Source organism: Trachypithecus francoisi, unplaced genomic scaffold (genome assembly GCF_009764315.1).
Source record: "Trachypithecus francoisi isolate TF-2019V2 unplaced genomic scaffold, Tfra_2.0 Lachesis_group8, whole genome shotgun sequence".
Taxonomy (NCBI): Eukaryota; Metazoa; Chordata; class Mammalia; order Primates; family Cercopithecidae; genus Trachypithecus; species Trachypithecus francoisi.
Window position 1 is genome coordinate 64,098,729 of NW_022681473.1, and position 21,342 is coordinate 64,120,070.

General features: G+C 57.1%; 1 protein-coding gene and 1 long non-coding RNA gene across 3 annotated transcripts in view; both read left to right on the plus strand.

Annotated features, from left to right (window-relative positions):
- The first annotated feature begins 931 nt into the window (after window positions 1-931).
- The window catches only part of ARHGEF17 (Rho guanine nucleotide exchange factor 17), a 60,706-nt gene continuing 40,295 nt past the window's right edge, over window positions 932-21,342 (plus strand). For both annotated transcript variants that reach the window (XM_033204350.1, XM_033204351.1), the window contains exon 1: window positions 932-4,549. In XM_033204350.1, coding sequence (XP_033060241.1) covers window positions 1,355-4,549 — 3,195 coding nt within the window. In that variant the 5' untranslated portion in view covers window positions 932-1,354. The remainder of the gene's footprint in view (window positions 4,550-21,342) is intronic.
- Window positions 14,710-19,280, plus strand: LOC117079957. Its single transcript, XR_004435663.1, has 3 exons — window positions 14,710-14,725; window positions 15,285-15,286; window positions 18,979-19,280. It is a non-coding gene; the product is annotated as an uncharacterized LOC117079957 (long non-coding RNA).

The following is a 21,342-nucleotide window of genomic DNA, read 5'->3' on the forward strand; positions in this document are numbered from 1 at the left end:
AGGTCTGAAAAAGACTAAGGGGATTAGGTAACGACTGAAAGGAAGTGTTCCCAGCTCTCCGTTTTTTGGGAATGGGTGCTGCTTTATCCGTCCAGGACTCCATGCGTTGAGAAAATCAGGCCGCGAGGGGGCGCAAGAGCCGCGTACTCCGGAGCGAGAAGAAAAGGGGCTCGGGGATCCAGGCGTGGAGTCCAGGACAAGAGCCGCCAGACGGCTGGGGCAGGTGGGAGGCGTGGCAGCTGGAAAAGTAGGGGCGGTCGTGAAGGGTGGGGCTTCTGGAGCAGCGTTGGGCGGGTTAGGGGCCTGTCGGAGCCAGACAGGCGGCTGGGAGGTGGGATGGGCGGGGCGTTGGGGAGCGAGATGGTGGTACAAGGGCGTGGCTGCAGCCGAATTCGCCTCAGAGAGCGGGCGGGGAGGGGGCGAGGCCTGGGCGGGGAGTAGGGCAGGGCAGGGAGCGACTGGTCCTTTAGTCAGCCCGCGTTTCTCCGGGCTCCCTCTGGCGCCGAGTCCTACCCCTTTCCCGGCCTGGGGAGTGTGCATCTGCGTGCACCTGAATGTCAGTGTGTACGAGAGTTTGTGAGTCCGAGGTTGCCATGTTGGAGCCGCTAGGCAGGACGTGTTTCCGCGCGGAAGCTGCTGGCCCGCGGTGGGCGCGGCGCCCTGGCTGCGAGTCTGCGAAGCTGAGCACGCTCAGCGGTTGCGTGTGTCTCGGCGAGTCCCTGGGGGCAGCTCGGCCCGCTGGGCTCCCGAGGGACGTCTCTGGAGGGCCAGAGGGTCGCCTCAGTCTGCAAGTCCTCCAACAGGGTTTTTCTTCTTCGGCTCCTCCCAGATTCCCTCCCACCACTCGGTTCCCAGGCTCGCTCACGCCCGGAGCCCACCCCCTCTTTTGGGCGCGAGGCCCCGCCCCCCGCCCCCTTTCCTCTGCCACAAAGTTTATTTGCAACAAAAGGGTGCCAGGAGCGAGCAGCCAAGGGGGAGGGAGTGGGAGCCGGAGCGAAAGAGCGAGAGGAGGCAGACAGGCCGTTGGGCAGGCGGGCGCAGAGTCGACGAACTAAACGCTGGGATCCCGCCCAGGCGGAGCCGCAGTGCCCCTGGTAGCTCCAGCCGCGGCGGGGGCTGGGCCTGGGGGTCGGCGGTGAGGCGGGAGGGGCCACCGGGGATGGAGAGGTTGCGGCCGGTGGCCACAGAAACTTGAGCTGCGGTTGATAAACCTCTGCTCCGGTCTCTGCGCCCTCCTCCCACACCCCCACGCGCTGCTTTCGGCGCGGGCCGCTGCGCTCCTAAGGAGAGGGGGCGCAGGGGGGGTTGGCCGCGGCTCCCCGAGGCCAGCCCCCCCGGAGTGAGTGCCGCCACCATGGCGGACGGGGCACCCCGGCCGCCGCTTTACCGCAGCGTCTCGTTCAAGCTGCTGGAGCGCTGGAGCGGCGGCCCCGGGCCGAGGGAGGAGGACACGGACACCCCCGGCTTGCGGCGCCGGGCCTCGTGCCGGCCAACCACGGCTGCCCCGGGCCAGCCCTCTCGGCGCGTGTCCAAGCTGGCGTCTGGGCCCCCGGCCGCCCCCGCGCAGCCGCGCCCGCTCCGCAGCCTCTCGCCGTCGGTGCGCCAACTCTCCCGGCGCTTCGACGCGCCGCGTCTGGACTACGGCTCTGCTGGGGCCCGGGACGGGGGCGTCTTCCCCGCGGCCGCGGAAGAAGCGGCCGAGGGCCCAGCGCGAGGGGCCTGGCCCAGCGTCACCGAGATGCGCAAGCTCTTCGGCGGTCCTGGCTCCAGGAGGCCCAGCGCCGACTCTGAATCCCCGGGAACGCCCAGCCCCGACGGTGCCGCGTGGGAGCCTCCGGCTCGGGAGTCGCGGCAGCCACCGACGCCACCCCCTCGGACATGCTTCCCCCTGGTGGGTCTGCGTTCGGCGCGGCCCCTGACCGGGCCGGGGACCGAAGGGAGGCTGCGCCGGCAGCAGCAGCAGCAACAGGAGCGGGCGCTGCGTCCAGCGGATGGTTTACATTCTTGGCATATCTTCTCCCAACCGCAGGCCGGGGCCCGGGCCTCCTGCTCCTCCTCCTCCATCGCCGCCTCCTATCGTGTCAGCCGCAGCCGTGCTGCCAGCTCCAGCGAGGAGGAAGAGGAGGGCCCGCCGCAGCCGCCTGGAGCCCAGAGTCCGGCCTACCACGGCGGCCACTCCTCGGGCAGTGACGACGACCGAGACGGTGAGGGCGGCCACCGCTGTGGAGGGAGGCCCAGGCTCAGGCCTGGAAGCTCCCTATTGGATCAGGACTGCAGGCCTGACAGTGATGGGTTAAATCTGAGCAGCATGGACTCAGCAGGGGGAGCCAGGAGCCCTGAGCTCCCAGCATCTCCAAGAGTCCCTGGAGAAGAAGGACTCCGGGAGTGGGGTAGTGGCTCTCCGCCCTGCGTCCCAGGTCCCCAGGAGGGACTTCGGCCTATATCTGACTCTGTAGGAGGAGCTCTCCGTGTGGCCAAGGTGAGCTTTCCCTCGTACCTGGCCAGCCCCGCAGGCTCCTGCGGTAGCAGCCGTTATTCTAGCACGGAGACTCTCAAGGACGACGACCTATGGTCTAGTAGGGGTTCTGGGGGCTGGGGCGTGTACCGTTCCCCTAGCTTTGGAGCTGGGGAAGGGCTCCTGCGGTCCCAGGCTCGAACCCGTGCCAAAGGACCTGGGGACACCTCTAGGGCATTGAGGGATGGAGGATTTGAGCCGGAAAAGAGTCGGCAGCGGAAGTCCCTGTCAAATCCAGATATCGCCTCAGAAACCCTGACGCTTCTCAGTTTCCTGCGCTCAGACCTTTCAGAACTGAGGGTCCGAAAACGTGGTGGGAGCCCCGGGGACCGTGTAAGCAGCCCCCTAGATGGCAGAGACTCACCATCCGCAGGTGGCTCCATGGGGCAACTTGAACCTATGCCCATCGCAGCCCCAGCATCACCTGGCACGCGCCCCACACTCAAGGACTTGACAGCCACTCTGCGGAGAGCAAAGTCATTCACCTGCTCTGAGAAGCCCATGGCCCGCCGCCTGCCCCGCACCAGTGCTCTGAAGCCCAGCTCCTCCGAGCTCCTGCTGGCAGGCCCTGGTGCCGAGGAGGATCCACTGTCCCTCATCGTCCAGGACCAGTATGTGCAGGAGGCCCGCCAGGTTTTTGAGAAGATCCAGCGCATGGGTGCCCAGCAACATGATGGAAGCGATGCCCCCCCTGAAAGCCCTGACTGGGCACGGGACGTGACCCGTGGGCAGCGGTCCCAGGAGGAGCTCTCAGGCCCTGAGTCCAGTCTGACAGATGAAGGCATTGGAGCGGACCCTGAGCCTCCTGTTGCAGCATTTTGCGGCCTGGGTGCTACAGGGATGTGGCGACCCCTTTCCTCATCCTCAGCCCAGACAAACCACCGTGGCCCTGGGACTGAGGACAGTCTGGGTGGGTGGGCCCTGGTGTCCCCTGAGACCCCTTCCACACCAGGTGCCCTCCGCCGACGACGCAAAGTCCCACCTTCAGGTTCTGGTGGGAGTGAATTGAGCAATGGGGAGGCAGGTGAGGCCTACAGGTCCCTGAGTGACCCAATTCCTCAGCGCCATCGGGCTGCCACCTCTGAAGAGCCCACTGGGTTCTCCGTGGACAGTAACCTCCTGGGCTCATTGAGCCCCAAGACAGGGCTCCCTGCCACCTTAGCCATGGATGAGGGCTTGACCAGTGGTCACAGTGACTGGTCTGTGGGCAGTGAAGAAAGCAAGGGATATCAGGAGGTTATTCAGAGCATAGTTCAGGGGCCTGAAACCCTGGGGCGTGTAGTGGACGACAGGGTTGCTGGCAAAGCCCCCAAGAAGAAATCCCTGAGTGACCCCAGCCGCCGAGGGGAGCTGGCTGGGCCTGGATTCCAGGGCCCTGGAGGGGAGCCCATCCGAGAAGTTGAGCCTGTGCTGCCTCCATCCAGCAGCGAGCCCATCCTTGTAGAGCAGCGGGCAGAGCCAGAAGAGCCTGGTGCCACCAGGAGCCGGGCACAGTCTGAAAGGGCCCTACCTGAGGCTCTGCCTCCCCCTGCCACTGCCCACCAAAACTTTCACCTTGACCCCAAGCTGGCTGACAGTCTATCCCCGAGGCTAGTCCGCCGAGGCTCCAAGAAGCGCCCAGCTCGGAGTAGTCACCAGGAGCTTGGGAGAGATGAGGGCAGTCAGGACCAGATTGGCAGCCTGTCTTGGGCCCGGCCCTCCTCCAAACACATTCGCCATGCCAGTGTGCCCGCCACCTTTATGCCTATTGTGGTGCCTGAGCCACCAACTTCTGTTGGCCCCCGTGTGGCTGTGCCAGAGCCCATAGGCTTCCCTGCCCGAGCCCATCCCACGTTGCAGGCACCATCGCTCGAGGACGTCACCAAACAGTACATGCTGAACCTGCACTCTGGCGAGGTCCCTGCCCCAGTGCCAGTGGACATGCCCTGCTTGACTCTGGCTGCACTGCCTTCTGCTGAGACCAAGCGCCCTGAGGCAGCTCGGCCTCCAGATGAGCCTGCCCCTGCCAGCAAGTGCTGCAGCAAGCCACAGGTGGTGAGTCCTTTGTAGGGGCCTTCAGGATGGGGCCAACAGAGGGCGGTGGGCATCAACTTCAGTTGGAGCCTTTTGCATTGTATTCACTGGTCAGGTGCCCAGGTGCCAAGGGTGCTTTTCTGGTCCTGGACGTGCCCATGCAGTTTTAAGAGTGTTAAGGACACAGGGCTCCTGTCTACTCGGGCCCTGTAGAAGCTTCAGTTTTCTGCTGGTGCTAATGGCAGAGGTGCTCATCTGCTCCAGGTGCTCTGGGTGGTAATTACAAAGGATTCTTATCTTGTCCTTTGGATGTTTCTCAGGAACTGGTTTTGGAAATCCCGGTGTGGTTCTTTGTTGGAGGGATGAGTGTGATGGCACCCAGAGCAGGCTCAGTCGTTTCTCTGAGGCTTGCTGCTCTGTTTACCAGACCCTTGATAGGATGTTTGGCTCAGGGGCCACAGTTGACATGGGTTTGCCCTTCCTCATGTGGCTTTCCTATGACAGGTCAGAATATAGATGTGTTCCTGGGCCTGGGAGAATTGGGAAGGTACAAGACTTTATGGAGGAGCAGAGGGGTCTCAGGGTTCTCACTGCAGTTCTGTTCTTGCTGTGTGACATTGGCCTTTCTCTGTGACTTAATCTCCCCAATCAGGAGAGGTGGGTGGACAAAGTAGTGCCTATGTTTCCATCCAGCTGGTACTGTGCAGATTTGGGGGAGCCTGCGGGTTTGAGGTGGGGACTCTTGGGGCCTGAGTTCTGCTAGAGCCTCCTCAGATGAAAAAAGCTTCTAGATGGGGGCTTCTAGGGGAAGTTAGAGGCAGGGAGGGGATTGCAGAGGCTGAGCAGCCAGGGTCCTTTAGAGAGGTCAGGAGTGGTTCTGGGCCCCATCTTCAGGGCTGCCTCTATGGGTCCGGGGGATCGGTTCTTGTTTCCCCATCCTGTCTGCTTGCATCTTTTCCCCACTCTACCCCCTTCCTGGTGACTCTGAGATGCACCCCCTTTCTGCCAGAACCCCAGCCCTGGGGGCTCAGTCTCCCTGAGACCCCTCCTTCTACCTTCTGGCTTCAGCTATCCCTGGAGTTTAGGCTGTGGATTCAGATGGGATCCAGATGGCATATGCCCTGGCATCTGGGTTGGGAGCTAGATTCCGGGCTCTGGATTCTGGGTTAAGCTCAAGGATGACCAGCGGGTATTTCAACTATGGCCTGCACTCCCACTGCGCTCCCTGACTGTGTGAGAAGCCTAGAAACTATAAACCCTGGACTAATTCAGTCACTCTGGTTCCCAGCGCTCTCACGGCCCCTCTGAACTCCCTTTCTCTTTGTTTCTCTCTCCCTGTCTCCAGTTCTCCCTGGTCCTGCCTCTGCGGTTTTTCGTGGAGGCTGCAGAGAGAGCAGGCAGGAAGTGGGGAGCGGGGAGTTTTGAACCTGTCCTTCCTTCTGAGTCCCAGCGAGGGCAACTCTGGTGCCTCTGAACTCCAGTGCCAGTTCTGAAGGTCGGGGAGGAGAGGAAGAGAGCAGGGCCAGTTCTTGTCAGGGGTCTTCTCCCCAGCCTCCTTTCCCATATGTCTTTTCTGGGATCCTTGAAGGTTCAAATGGGGGAGACGACAGGGGTAAACCAAGGGACTCAGGGAGACTGAAGGTGGCTGAGGGGGTGCTCCTAAGAGGAGGCTTTGAGACCCAGAGAGGAGGTGGGAGTTTACAGAACTTCTCCTACCCCACCTCCCTTCACATTCTCCTCTACCCCACCCCCACCCCCACACCCCTTTCTGGAGCTCTGAGGCAGGACAGATCTGCCATAACCTGGGCTTCTTCCTGCCATGAACAGAGGTCTCTGATCTCCAAGCCTTTGCCCACTCCAGGCCTCTCACTTTTCCAGGCCAGGCCTCTCACTTTTCCAGGCCCACCTTGATGTCCCCTTACGGGGAGGGAACTGGTGAGTCTGTCATTAGAAGAGCAGGTTATGAGCCTTGCTCTTCTAATCCCTGTGTGGCCTAGGATCCATCATATCCCTGCTCTGTGCCTCACTTTCCCCTTCCGTAAAATGGGGGTAATGGCCTCTGCCTGGCAGGCTCTCTTGTATGGTGAGTGGGTGGTGTGATCTTTCCCTCTCTGGTAGCAGGAAAGAAGAAAAATGGAGGCTGCACTGCCCAGCTGCTTCTCAGCCACCAGGCTTGGCTTCTGAACACAGGGCTGGGTCCTCGTGGGCCTCGGTATAACCTGGTAGACTGCAGTAGGCTCCAAAAAGATCCATCATCTTCCAATTTCCCACCCCCTCGTAAGCCTGGAAGTTCTCCCATCTGCTAGCTTGAACCCCTCCTGCTGTCCCCTTCCTTCTGGCTCCGGGAAGATGGGGAGCAGCTGGACACCCCCTCCTGGTGGCCTCTGTTAAGGAGACAATGTTCCCTTGTTTCAAGCCCGAGGCTCCAGTCATGCTCCTGGGCTGTGGGTGGAGATGGCATGGTATGGACTCCAGAATAAGAAGAGATGAGAGGAGCTGTCATTCTTTGCTTCTGGCAGTCCCTGGGGACTAAGGGCCCCCTCCCCACCCCCCAGGCTGTGGGAAGTCCCTCACCCTCAGGTCCATATTCACGCTCTGTGTGGCGTTGCCCCCATTGCCGGGAGGTGGGAGGCCTGGGACCAGGCCTGGCTCAGCCTTTTGGCTCACTCAGACCTGGACAGAGTCATCTTTGGACCTCAGTTTTCCCATCTGTACAATGGAAGGTTAGACTGCCTGGTCTGTGAGGCTCAGAAGGAGGGACTTAGCCTGCAGGGGGTGTCAAGTGAAATGGGAGGAGCCAGGGGTGTGGCTGGAGGGGAGAGAAAGGCAGCTGTCTGCAATAGCCACATGAACCCAGGAGAACAGGGAGTAACGGATCGCTCATGGGTCATTTATTCCAGGAATGCCTGTCTATGTGCTGGGAGGTGAGGAGGCAGAGCTGTCTGGCCTCCCTGCCCCGCCCCTCCCACACTCTTGTTACCTCCACTGAGGCCCACCGTAGCCTGGTTGGTCAACAACTCTTCCTGTGAGGGAGAGCTTCCCCTACCCCAGCCTCAAAGTGCAGTCTTGCAGTCCCACCTTCTGCCCTCAGGTCCCTGATACCCGTTTGACACATGCCACAACTGTAGCCCACAGCAGTGAATGTCTTGTCTCTCAGCAGCAGAGGCAGATGAACTCACAGAATTTTAACATACTGGAATAGCAGTAACAAATAGCCAACATTTATCAAGTGCTTACTATATGCCAGACACTGTCTGTTTCATTCTTCAACTGTGAAAGCTGTGGATATCTTACAGTGCAGACTTAGAGTCGAAGACTGTTGGATTCACCCTGAATCCTAGCATATCAGTGTCTTAGAGGTGAAGGGACCCAAGGAGATTGGCCTGCCATCTGAGTAGTGGAGACAAGTCAGCAGACAGTTGGGAGTGTCACCTCCACATCCCCAACAGCCTGAACAATTTCATAGTGGTTATTTAATTCACCAGAGCCGGGGTTGGGATGGGAAGAACTTTGAGACCCAGAAAGGGAGACTGCTAGGTCTAAGGTCACACAGCAAGGGCGGACAGAGCCAGGCCCATGCACCAGAACCCTGGCCTTGTTCCTCTCCACTCAGACCCCCTCCCTACCCAGCCAGCTCCCTGCCTTGCTGATGAAGGTCTGGTAACAGCTCTTCCAGTCACCCTTCTCTCTCCCCTTTTGGCGGGGAACCCGCGGGGTTAGGGGTTCTCTCCTTCCCCTCCTTGGCTCTTTGTGTGATTTTTTCCATGGAAACTGGTTCTGGGGGGAAGGGAGGAGGTGATTAGGACACTCGGAATTCTGAGTGGTACCAAATATCTATAATTAAATGTCTTGTCACCCAGCAGGAGGGGGTGGGATGGGAGAGGAAAGGCAGAAGGGCAGCCCCTTTCCTCTGTTTATTCCTCATGTCTCCTCCTAACCGCTTCCTAAGGGCCCTGGGCTCTTGGGGGGAACGCTGCCCAGGAATGAGTCCTCCCCAGCGAGGAAGGGTTGGGGGATGGACTAGAGTTGAGTCTGACATTTTCCAGCCCCACATTTCCGGGACCAGCTGGGTTTGGGAGGCGGAGAGGCTGCTGCTAATCCTGTCCCCAGCCCCCTCTCCCTCCTGCTTCCCTCCCTCCCTCCCATCTGTGATCTTTCAGGCTACACATTGCTGCCCCGCAGTAGAGTGGAGGCACCCCCAGGTTTCCTGGGAGCTGAGACACACAGAGAGTGTGGAATCTAGAAGCCAACACGAAGGGGCTTAGGATATTGAGGGACTAGCCTGGAAACTGGCCAAGGGACTTCCTAGAAGAGGCTCTGCTTGAGCTTGACCTTGAACACTGAGAGAGAGGGAGGGGCTTTACGAAGAGGGCACAGCATGAGCAGAGGCTAGGAGATGGAAAGGAATATGGCAGGCTGTGTGCAATAAGGGTTTGTTTCAGAGACTTGGGTGGCCCTTGATGAGGTAATGCATTCATCCATTGAACAAATACTGTCTGAGCAATGAGACATGTCAGGCCTTCTAGGCCTGGGAATACAGCAGCAAACAAAACAAAGGCCTGCCCTTGTGGAGCTTCCAGACTAGGGAGGAGGCCTGTCTGTAAATGGAGACATTGTGTGTCAGGGAGTGGTAGGGGCTGGGAGAAAAATAAAGCAGGATAAGGGAGTCGAGAATGACAGGGTGGGGGTACTTTAGATCAAGAGATCAGGAATGCCTGTCTGAGGAGGTGACATTTGAGCAGAAGCCTGGAGGAAGTGAGGGAGCAGGTCAGGGGGCTGAGGGAAACAGCATTCTGGGCAGAGGAACAGCAGGTGCAAAGGCACTGAGGTGTTTGAGAAACAGTCAAGAGGACTATATGATGGAGCAGAGAAGCAGAAGATCAGAGGTGGGTTAGGGTGAGGAAGATCATGTAGGCCAATAGGAGGACTTCAGCATGTACTCAAAGTGAGACGGGGCAGGCACTGTTGGAAGGTTCTGAGTGGCCTGGTCTGACTTATGAGTTCACGGGTCTGCACTGGCTGCTCTGTGGGGGTAGATTGCAAGGGCCAGGTGGAGGCTGTGAGGCCAGTCAGAAGGCTACTGGAATAATCTGGACAAGAGATGATAGTGGCTGGGGCCCAGGCAGAGATGGTGGGGTAGTGGGTTTCTGTCGCAGCCCCAGGGGCTCCTCAACGGCCTGGACCCTGATGTTCAAGGTGAACACAGAGCTACAACTTCTCATATGGCTGGGCAGTGTGTGAGGGGTCACTTAGGGTGGGGAGGTGGAGTTTGACAAAGTCCCCAGGGTGGACTGGGCTTTGGGCTAGACTAGCCACCCCCTGCAGACCCACATTGGCTTGGCTGAAAGGCTAGGAGAGTGGAGCCGCCACAGGGTCCCAGTGAGGCAGGTGACAGGGCCATAACCCACTGGTATCTCCTCTGCAGCCACCATGATACTCATTTAGCTCCAGCATGCATGTCTCCTGGGACAGGGAGCTCATGCCTACCCCGAACCCCCAAGGTAGCCCCATCCCTCCTGTCTGATCCTCCAGCTAGGTGGGCATTGCCATGGCTCCAATAGTCCAATAAAGAAGCAGGCCCAGAGTGGGCAGGCTCTGCCCAAGGCCCCAAAGCTTGAGTATGGGATTTGGCTCCAGGTTTCCTGACTCCTAGACCATACATTGGTCCCACAGAGTTCCCACTAGGCAGAGTTGGCAGGGATGGTGGTGGCAGGGTGGGGGAAGGGAGAGCCATGTTTCCCAGAAAGGCTTGAAGCCTTGGTGTACTTACTGGGAAATGTGCCCAGGCAGCCTGGCGCCTTGCTGGCAGGCCCTGAAATGGGGGCCCTGGGTCCCCTGGGAAGCAGGAGCCTATTGGAACTGATGTCTCCCCATGGGAGTTGATTCCCCCAACAATGTCCTCCCTCTAATTCTCAGCTCCCAGGGTCTCTGGGGCATTCTGGGGGTTGGGAGAGACAGACACAGAGGAAAACTATCAGGCTGCTGGGCTATGTGCAGTAAGTGAACCTCAGCCCATGAGATGCAGGGGTTTGGGGCCCCAACCAGAGTGCCTGAGCCCCCTGGAGGGACTTCCAGGACCCCACCTTCCAGTAGCTCTAGGGTTCACTAGGGACAGCCTAGTGTCTGCACTAGGAATCAGGAGACCTGCGGTTTTCCTGCTGTGAGGCTTTCAATAAGTTCCATCCCCTCTCAGAGCCACAGAGCCGTCCTTGCTCTCGGGCACTAGGATAAACCTCCTCCCAGGGCTGTTGGGAAAGGACCCAGTCCTGAGCAGGATCTCGGTTGCAGAATGAAATGCTGGCAGACAGGGACCCACCACCCCACTAGGCTGCTGAGAAGGCAGGTTCAGAGTGGTGCCAGGACTCAGGCCCGGGTCTACCCCCCACCTGCTTTTCCCACCATCGGCTCCTGCTCTAGGATCCCCCCCCACCCCCAGATAGGGTCTTTCTCCACACTTGTGGCAGGCTTTGGTGCTCACTCTGGGGCCTGTCCAGAAGTGTGGTGTTGCAGTTGACGGGACAGTAAACCTTTATCTGAGCCGGCATGGTGGCTCACCCCTGTCATCCTAGTACTTTGGGAGGCTGGGAGGCTGAGTGAGAGGATTGCTTGAGCCCCGGAGTTCAAGACCAGCCTGAGCAACACAGGGAGACCTTGTCTCTACTAAAAATAAAAAACAGGTGTGGTGGCACAGACCTGTGGTCCCAGCTACTCGAGAGGCTGAGGTGGGAGGATGGCTTGAGCCCAGGAGGTTGAGGCTGCAGTGAGCTGTGATTGCCCAACTGCACTCTAGCCTGAGCGACAGAGTAAGACCTTGTCTCGAAACAAAAAGCAAAAACCAGACAAACAAAACTTCCTCTGGTTTCTTTCCAGTGGAGCTTGGAGAAGTTGTCAGGCAGGAAGAGGGTGAGAGGGGAGTGCAGAGTGCACCTGAGGTGGGAAGACCTGTACTGATTGCAGAGGTCTGGGTGGTGTATTAGTGTCCTGTTGCTGCCGTAGCAAACTACACACATCTAGTGGTTGAAAACGACACAGATCTCTTACTCTCCAGTCTGGAGGTCAGAAGTCTGAAGGGTTTCACTAGTCTAAGATCCAGGTGCTGACAGGCCTGCCCACCTCTGGCAGCGCTGGAGAGATCAATGCCTTTGCCTTTACCAGCCTCTCCTGGCTGCCAGCACTCCTTGGCCTGTGGCCCCTTCCCCATCTTCCCCAGCATCTTCACATCTCTTGCTCACCCCATACCTCCTTCCTCCCTCTTTTTTTCTTTTTCTTTTTATTTAAGACGGAGTCTTGCTCTGTCGCCAGGCTGGAGTGCAGTGGCACAGTCTCAGCTCACTGCAACCTCCGCCTCCCTGGTTCAGGCAATTCTCCAGCCTCGGCCTCCTGAGTAGCTGGGACTACAGGCACGTGTCACCATGCTCAGCTAATTTTTGTATTTTTAGTAGAGATGGGGTTTCACCATGTTGGCCAGGATGGTCTGTATCTCTTGACCTCATGATCCGCCCTCCTCAGCCTCCCAAAGTGCTGGAATTACAGGTGTGAGCCACCGCTCCTGGCCTCCTTCCTCCCTCTTTAAGAACCCTTGTGATTCATTAAGCCCACCTGATAATTTGATAATCTTCCCATCTCAGAATCCTTAATTACACCTGCAAAGTCCCTGCTGCCATGTAAGGTAACGTATTCACAGGTTCTGAGGATTAGCATAAGGATGTAATGCCAGGGCCATTATTCTGCCTACTGCACAGATAGGCAAAGGACCAGGTTGTTGGTTCCTGAGAGTCAGAGTCCCCAGCTGGTGCTGGTCCTGGGGCAGAACCTTCTAACTCAGGCCCACTGCATTTAACTTGCCATTTCTTTCCATGTTCATTTGTCATTCATTCATTTAGCAGTCAATCATTGAGCCCGGTGTTGGGCAGTGGGGACACATGGGGAAAACTTGGACACCATCCCTCCTTGCCAGGAGCTTTCACCAAGGGTCCTAGCCTCCTGAGGTAGGTGAGGTCCAGAAGCAGGCAGAGCCCAGGCCTGGTGGGGCAGGGGCAGAAGTGCCAATGTGTTCTGGGGCCAGGCCTGGCTTCCAGAGGTGGCAGGCCGTAGTTTTGCTAACTGGAAGTGGGATGAGGCCACTCCCAAGAAGGGCAGTTGATAGGAGAATTTAAATCCAGGGCAAGGAGGGAAGGTGGGCACCTAGGGAGGGGTTGAGAGTCACGTCTCTGCCAGGCTGCCACAGCTGAGGGCAGAACTGAGAGCCTAGTGGCAGAAGGAAAGAAACGCCCTCACCCCATGTGCTGGGAGCTCCACGTGAGAATTGGTGGCATTGGTGCTGTCTGACCAGAGGACCTGTCAGGTCCTTTCATCCCTGAGAAGCCTAGGGAGGCTTCAGGGAGGTGGCCTGTGGAGGGTGAAGGGTGCTGTCCAGAATGCCATCTCCGCGCAAGCTGGCTTTCAGACCCAGGCAAGCACTTACCTACTCCCCTGAGGCTGTAGTCAATGGGGCAATATCCCCTCACTCCACAGAGGATTATTGTTAAGATTATTTTGTTTTTTGGCCGGGCGCGGTGGCTCATGCACGTAATCCCAGCACTTTGGGAGACGGACGAATCACAAGGTCAGGAGTTCAAGACTCAGCCTGGCCAATATGGTAAAACCCCATCTCTAGACTAAAAATAAAAAAAATTTTAAAATTTTAAAACACTAGCAGGGCGTGGTGACGTGCACCTGTAATCCTACTTGCTCAGGAGGCTGAGGCAGGAGAATTGCCTGAACCCAGGAGGTGGAGGTTACAGTGAGCCAAGATTATACCACTGTACTCCACACTCCAACCTGGGTGACAGAGTGAGATTCCGTCTCAAAGAAAAAAAAAAAAAAGATGATGATGATGGTTTTTTTTTTTTGAGACAGGGTCTCACTGTCACCCAGGCTAGGGTGCAATGGGTCAATCATGGCTCACTGCAGCCTTGACTTCCTGGATTCAAGCAATCCCTCCCACCTCAGCTTCCCAATGAGCTGGGACCACAGGCGTGCGCCATCATGCCTGGCTAATTTTTTTACTTTTAGTAGAGGCAAAGTCTCACTATGTTGCCCAGGCTGGTCTTGAACTCCTGAGCTCAAATAATCTTCCCGTCTTTGCCTCCCAAAGTGCTGGGATGACGGACGTGAGCTACTGCACCCAGCCTGCTGCTGAGATTACGTGAAAGCATGCCAAGAGAGCTTGGCACACAGTAAATGCTCAAGAAATGTTACCTCCTCCCCTCATGACTGAGATGCTAAGGTTTTATGATTCTAAGATTCTTGGCTGCTGGGCACCTCTTTCCAGCCCTGAAGCAGAAGACAAAGCTCTAGACAGGAGGGCAGGTTGGGGCCTGGCTACACCCACATAGTCAGTGGCTCCGAGTCTGGTTCTCTGGAGATGGGGAGGAGGGAGAAACCAGGACCGGAGGCTGAGCCACATGCCCACTGTCCTTGCTCCTCTCTCCAGCTCCCCCTCTACTTTTGTTGCCACCAACCCCACCCTGGGACATGTCCAGGATAGCTCAGCCCACACGCGGAGGAGAGCAGAGGCAAAGCCCTCTCTCCGTCAAAGCTGCCCCTCACTGGAAGCGGCCTGTGAGGCTCAGGGAGTCTGAGTGTGTGTGCCTGGTGGGCTTTGGGTTCAGACTGATAAGGGTTAAAATCACAACTGACTCTGACCCCTTGCTGGGTGATATTAACAAGTCATCGGATCCCAACTCTGAGCCTTAGTTTCCTGCGCTGTAAAATGAGGGCACTAAGGAGTTATTATGAGGGCCAAAGAGAGAATGCTTCTGGAGCACTCAGCCCAGGGCACTGGCTCCAGACAGCTCTCAGAAATGTGGCCACTTAGTGTATGCTTTTGAGATTGTCACTCTCAGAGTCTAGAATCCTATGGTTTCAAGATGAAGGATTCTGGGTTCTTTTCCAAGAGTGCAGACCTCTTGATTTTATTTGTGATTTTGAAATTGTGACTTCTTGGTTCTGACATCCTGTGGTCCTGAGGCTCTGGGGTCTGGAGAGATGCAGCAGGTTGGGGGCCAGTGTGAGGGCAGTGGGGGCAGTGTGATGGAGGGGCCAGGCGGAGGGAGCAAACACAAGGTTGGTGTCTGTTTCCTGTTTATTGGTTCCCAGGGGGTGAGCAGGCCCTGCTCCCTCGCAGTGCTGTGGAGCAGGAAGGGGGGAGGCAGGGTTCCTGGCTGCCAGCCAGCCCCACAGCCGGGCCTCCAGGGACTGCTGGGACCCCACTCCCCAACCCCCTGGACAAACATTCAGTCTTTTCCCAGGACAGGGCACTGGAGGTTAAGGAGCAGATGTGGAAGGGAAGGGGTGGATGGATGGGGAGGGACGCCTTTCCCCAATATAGGTCCCGATAGCTCCATCTTTCTTAGCTGCCTGCATCACTGAGGTCTCACTCAGGGGTTTCTTGGTGTCCCCCGTCTTCCCCTGTCTCCTTGGGATAGGGCCTGGTGATGAGATGTCCAACTTCTTGGCAGGCCAGAAGGGCAGGAGGAGGAAGAAAAGGGCCAGGGCCTTTAATGCTGGAACTGTCTACCTGGAAAGACCCTTAGAAACCAGCCATGTTTTCTAGCCTTCCTCATCCCTGCATCATTCAGATGGGGAAACTGAGGCCCAGCAAGGGGCCTTGCCCAAGGCCACATAGTAGTGGACCAGAGCCAGAAATCCTCCCCCTGCATCTCAGCATTGCTCCAACCTCACACTGTGTAAGGGGCCACTGAGAGTTCTTGAGAAGTGCAGTGATGTGGTTCACATGGCATTTTAAGGAACTTGTCTGAGCCAGGGCAGGAAAGGGAAGCCCCTGTATGAGTCTGAGGCCAAGAGGGGCAGGGAGGTCTCAGTTTGACCAGAGAACCTGGGGAGAGGTTCTGTGTGGGCAGGAGCCAGGTTGAAAGCCTCAAGTGCCAAGTTAAACGGCCTGGGCAGAGGAGCTCCCCTCTGCCAGCTCCCCTCTCCCTTCCTGGGAGATGAAGGGCTGGGAGCACTGCCAGCTTTGCACATCATAGCATCCTCTGGTTGTGGGGTGATGATCTGACTTGAGGGTCCGGGAACATGAGTAGCCTGAGCTTAGGTAGCAGAGGATGTGGAGCTGGCGAGGGGAGAACTGACTGGGAAGACAATTTGGAGGTAGAATCTCGGAATTCGAATTTAGGTTCAGGGGCTCTATCAGAAACGGGGTTGGGGGAGCAGGACTCACTTCTCGTCTGGGCGGAAATTTACTCTGTATTCTGAATGAGTGAGGTGGCTGTGAGTCCTGCCTCTGTGCCCAGTAAGCTTCCTGTCTGACCTCAAACCCTCTGCTCCAGTGGAAGTGTCCTGCCTCTCAGGGGGTCCCTGCAGAGCTGCAGAGCTCCATGCTGCACCTGCAGTCCAGCCCTCCTGGGAGAGGCCTGATGGAGGGAGCATGGAAGGGAGTGAAAGAGCAGGCTTGGGCTGCCTTGCTGGCTCTAACCTAAGACAAGTCCCTCTGCCTTGGTTTCCCCATCTGTGAAGTGGGAGTCCTCCAGAGTCCCAACAGAGCTCTAGAATATGCAGGCTTTCGGGAGCTGGGGGAGGGGGACTAGTAGGTCCATAGGCAGGCATCCTTGCCAGCAGCCCTCATGGTGGGTCCTGTAGTCAGACAAAGAACCTTGTGATATTTGTACTCTAGATCCTGAGACCAGTGCTATTCTGTGGCCCCACAACCCTGGAGGCCTTCCTGAAGAAGAGGAGGGCTGTGCTGTAGGGAGAGGAGTGCCTCACACTGGGGGACTGAGCAGAAAGCCTGCTTCCCTATCAGATGCCTGAGCGCCCTCCAAGCTCCTGCTGCTCCTGGGCCCCTCCTTCCCTCTGGCCTGGACCCGCTTCCAGGCTGCTCCCCAAGGCCAGCGGGGGCGTTGCCTGGGGCGGGTGAGGAATTTCCGAGGGAATGGCTAAATTCAGCCCCAGCTAAAAATAGTCCTGGGTCTGGCCCCAAGGCTGGTGGAGGAGTAGGAGAAGGGTGGGCCCGGCCTGCCCCATCTCATCACCTGGACACAGGGCCTCGGCAGTGGAGGGTCTCTGCTGGCCCCCTGGGCATCTGCATCTTTGTTCCAGCTGCTCACACCAGGCCTTCCTCTCACGGAGGCTCCCTGCTTTTTTCTCTCCTCCTGTCCTCTGTCCTTTGCCCTGCTCTCCTCCCTGGGTCTTGCTCCTCTGCCTGTCTCTCATCTCTTCTGACCGCCTGTGTCACCCTGTCTCCCTTGAGAGAGCCAGACAGAGACCCTGGCCAGGGACTGGCCTTAGGAAAAGGGCTGTGTAGGGTAGAGTCCCCCTCAGCTTCCCAGCCCAGATGTCAGGAACCACCTCTGTCCCAGGATACACAGTGATTGCAGCTCCTCTCTGCTTCAGGGTAACAGACCTCTAAGACTCTGGGGTGTGGAGATGTGGGTGGGAGCCCCCAGTTTGCCCTGTGACCCAATGCTTGGTTCTGGTCAGGTGGATCCACACATGCCAAGCCCTCCTGTTCCTGGCACGAGGCGGAGCCTCAGTACATATTTATTAAATAAATAATGTGGGGGAGGCAGGAGGAGGACAGCTAAGCCCTGCCCTGGGGGAGCGCCCAGGCTCCTCTCAGCTCCCTTTACCACCCATGCCTATGCCTAGCCCTGCATTGCTGCTGCCCTGGGGACCAGGCAGGTGGAAGCTGGCAGATGGGCAACGGGTGCTGTCCCTAGTTGGCACTGATTGGGGGTGACGTGGGAAGCAGACACAGGCCCAGAGAAGGTGAGGGTGCTTAGCTCAGATCACAGAGCCCAGAAAGAGAGAGGTGGTATTCAAACCAGGATAGTCTCACTGGGTTGGAGTTCAGACCCAGATGGTCTGGCTCCAGAACCCTTGCTTAGGCCCCTGGCTTTTAGGACTGCCTGGGTGGGGGGAGCAGTGCCATCACCAAGGTGGGCACAGGAAGAAAGGGTGGATTTTTCTGTGGACATAGTGATCCTATTGGATTCACAGTCCATGGTCTGAGTCCCAGGAACCAGCACATAGTAGTTGCTCAGTAAATATTAGTTGAATGGCTCAGTTGTACTTGAGGGGCCCTTGGGGAGTGGGAGGAGGTGACAGGCACAGAGGGAATGAGTGTTTCCTCCCTTTATAGGCCCAGGGACCCTTCTCTTGTTGCTGGAAAGCAGCTGAGGTGGGTGCTGGGCTTTCTGCTGGCAGAGAGAACTTGGCCCAGGAGTTGGGGAAGGTGCAGGAATGGGCCACGGGCAGGGGAAGGGGAGACAGCAGGCCAGGCAGTGTGGTACAGTTCCATTCGCTGTATCTGGAAAGCAGATCTCTTGGGCCATGGCCGACGTGACTCAAATGGAGACAAAAAAACCTTCCATATTTGGAGAAAGAGCCCAGAGAGGCCCAGACCCACAGCCAGCCCAAACCTCCCCCACCCCCAGTCTCCTGCCCTGTCTCCCTCTGGGTCCCTAGCCCTGAGTCCTGTCCCATGAGTTGAACTCTTGGGCCTCAGTCATCAGGTCGCTTCCTGTGTGGCCAGGCCTGGGCTGTGGGTGCTGGGGAAGAAATTTCGTTCCAGGGCTGGGCCCTGTGCTTGGGCTGGAGATGTAGAGAGGAGCCCTGGTGGAGCCTGTGGGCTGGAAGGGGGCACACTGAAACCAATAGTTCCCACACTGTGGGGTCAGCTGACAGCAAACCCCCACCCATCTCAACACAGGCAAAGCCTAAGGAGCACAGCATATAGGCATTGTACACACACACACACATACACACACACACACACACACACATTCTCTCTCTCTCTCTCCCTCTCTCTCTCTCTCTCTTCAATCCCCAGCAGATTTCCATATCCACAAAGACATCTGTGCAGATATCAGCAGTGAGGACTGAGCCTGAGACCTTCCCTGGAGCAAGCTTTGATGACAGCAAAGTTGGATTAGATTGGGGCAGCTGGATGGCAACAAGTAACATAAACAGGCATTATCTCTCTGGAGAGATATGAACAGAGCAGTTTGCTCCTGTACCACCCTCTGAGTGTCCAGCAAGGGGCAGGGCTGGGCAGTGGATGCCAGAGCCTGGTTAGTGGGGAGAGGGCCTAGGCCACTTCCTGCCTGGGAGCAGACCTTGCTCCCATGGGGACAGCCCAGCCACTTGACTGAGAATTGGGGTGTTCACTGTCACTGGTGGATTGACCGAGCGCTGACTGCACAGCTGCTCCTAATTTTCTAACTAGTTGTGGATAATTCACTCTGAAATAAGCTCTGAGTGGTGGGTTGGGGGAACCCAGGGGAACCTTTAAAATTCAATTGCACTGTGGCCTGCTGGTGCCTGTATGTGCAGGTTTAGCATGGGGGCTGCAGGGTAAAGGAGAAGGGGTTCCTGCCCCAAGAAGCCCCATCTGAGAACTGGGGGTCAAAGGAGGCCAAGAAGGGTGAGGGCAGGGAAGGCTAACTTAGGGCAGTGGCTGGAATCTTGAAGGATTAGCCGGACCTTGATAGGCAGAAATGAGTCAAGGTCCTCCAGGCAGAGAGAACTGCAAAGGCAGAGGCCTGTGATGGAGAAACCCTGGTGTGTCTGGGGTACCATGAAAGCTCCCTGGTTCTGGAGAGGTCAGGTGGGCCTTGGGGGTTCCTAAAGGCCAGGCCTGAAAGCCTGGACTTGATCCCAGAGTGGTAATATCCAACCTTTTAAAAATAGTGGAACTTGGTTGGGTACCATGGCTCACAGCTGTAATCCCAGCACTTTGGGAGGCCGAGGTTGGGAGGCCGAGGCGGGTGGATCACCTGAGGTCAGGAGTTCAAGACCAGCCTGGTCAACATGGTGAAACCACATCTCTACTAAAAGTACAAAAATTAGCTGGGCATGGTGGCACACGCCTGTAATCCCAGTTACTCGGGAGGCTGAGGCAGGAAGATTGCTTGAACCCGGGAGGTAGAGGTTGCAGTGAGCCGAGATTGCGCCGTTGCACTCCAGCCTGGGCAACCAAGAATGAAACTCCGTCTCAAAAATTAATAAATAAATGAATAAAAATAAAAATATTGGAACGTTTTCTTCTAGAGGAATCTTGACACAGAACTATAAAGCAGGCCGATCTCATCGATTTAAGTGAAAGTAGGGTCATGTCTGCCCCCTGGACCACATCTCACCCCATGTACTTCCATGGAGCTCTCAGGACTCAGTCAGGAAATCTCTGTTGTGTGCAGAGGGAAGCCCTCCCTGATGAGAGGTGTTAGAGTGAGACAAGCCTCTCCCTTCAGTGTCTCTGCAGGCTCAGAAGGGCAACCAGCCAGGCTCCCTGGGCAGGGGTAAACTCTGTTGGGGGCCAGGTCTCCAGACGCAGCCAGGATGATGGAGCACACCACCTATCCTTGGTGCTCCTGTGAGCAGACGGCACCCCCTACCTGGGGCCTGGAGCTGGCTGGACCCCACTTGATCAGGAGGACAACCTGTTGGCGTGGTGGGAAGATCCTGTCTGCCCCCTACTGCCACCTGGAAGGACACAGGCCCTTTGAGGGAGGTAGGAGCTGGCAACCAGCTATGCTCCCAGAATGTGCAGCCTATCTTAGCCCAGCTCAGTCACACTGACAGTGGACAGGCAGGAGCACATTCTGTAGAGGTCCAGGAATCCTCCTGACTCCTGTAGAGTGAGTGAGTTAGGTTAGAATCAGGAAGGAATTCCCAGAGTTTGGAGTGTGTAAAAGGAAGAGTATGAACAAGTGTTGGCAGGAGAAAGACTGAGCTCTGAGCCTGGCAGGTCTGAGGCCCTTCAGGACCCCAAGGCCTTGCACCGCTTAGTGACCAGCCTTCCTGGCCCACCATACAGCCTAGGCTCCCACTTCTTTGGCCACCAAAAATGTCTAATGAGTAAGAAGTTGCCAAACATAGAATAGGAAGCCACACCTGGCAGAGAGACCAGCATGTGCAAAGGCCCAGGACGTAAGAATGCGATGGGTTGGAGGAACTACTCTGGCCAGAACATAATGCGACTAGAGTGTGGTACAGGTGGGGAAGTTTGATGCTGGTGAGTCAGCAAAGGCCAGGTCATTGAGAATCTTGGGGGACAAGTACTTGATCTCATATCCAGCTGGGTTAGTGTAATGGTTAGAACAGACTGAAGCCAGATGACTTTGCTTCAAATCCTGCTGTTCCTCTTAGCTTTGTGGGTAGTCCTGGGTAATTATTCACTGTAAAAGCTAAGTACTCACATGTTAGTACTTAGCCCCTCTGTGGCTCAGTTTATGTACCTGTAAAATGGAGATGATGATTATGGCACCTATTATAGGGTTATGGTGAGAATTTGATGTGATAATGTCTGTGGTGGCTGGGCTGGACCACAGACCACTGGAGATCAGTGGGAAGCCGTAAAACAAGTTGGAAGGGAGGAAGGGAAGTTGACGTAACTGGCTGAGGAAGAGCCCCAGGGATGGAGAGAAGAGGATGGAGTCACTAAGAGTAGCCCAGATAATCCTCTTTGGTAGGGGGATGATCTGAGCTCCCTGAGGGAGGCTTGGAGTTTCCCCACGGGCAGCTGTCCAAAGGAAAGGAGTGGGGCTGTGCAGGAGGGATGGGACTCTGCAGGCTGGGGGCTCTGGGGGAGTTTTGCTAGCAGAAATCCCCACCCTGCTTTAAAGTTGCCCATCACTGACTCTGGAGCAGCTGGTCTGTGTTCCTGGCTCTACAGATGGAGGCCCAGAGAGGGGCAGGATTTCCAGAATCACCCAGTGACTTCTGACCTCAGGACCTTCCTCCAGGCTGGGGACATACTTTGAAGCTCAAAGCCCAGCTCTGAGGTCGCTGAACCTAAGGCAGGGGTTGGGGGT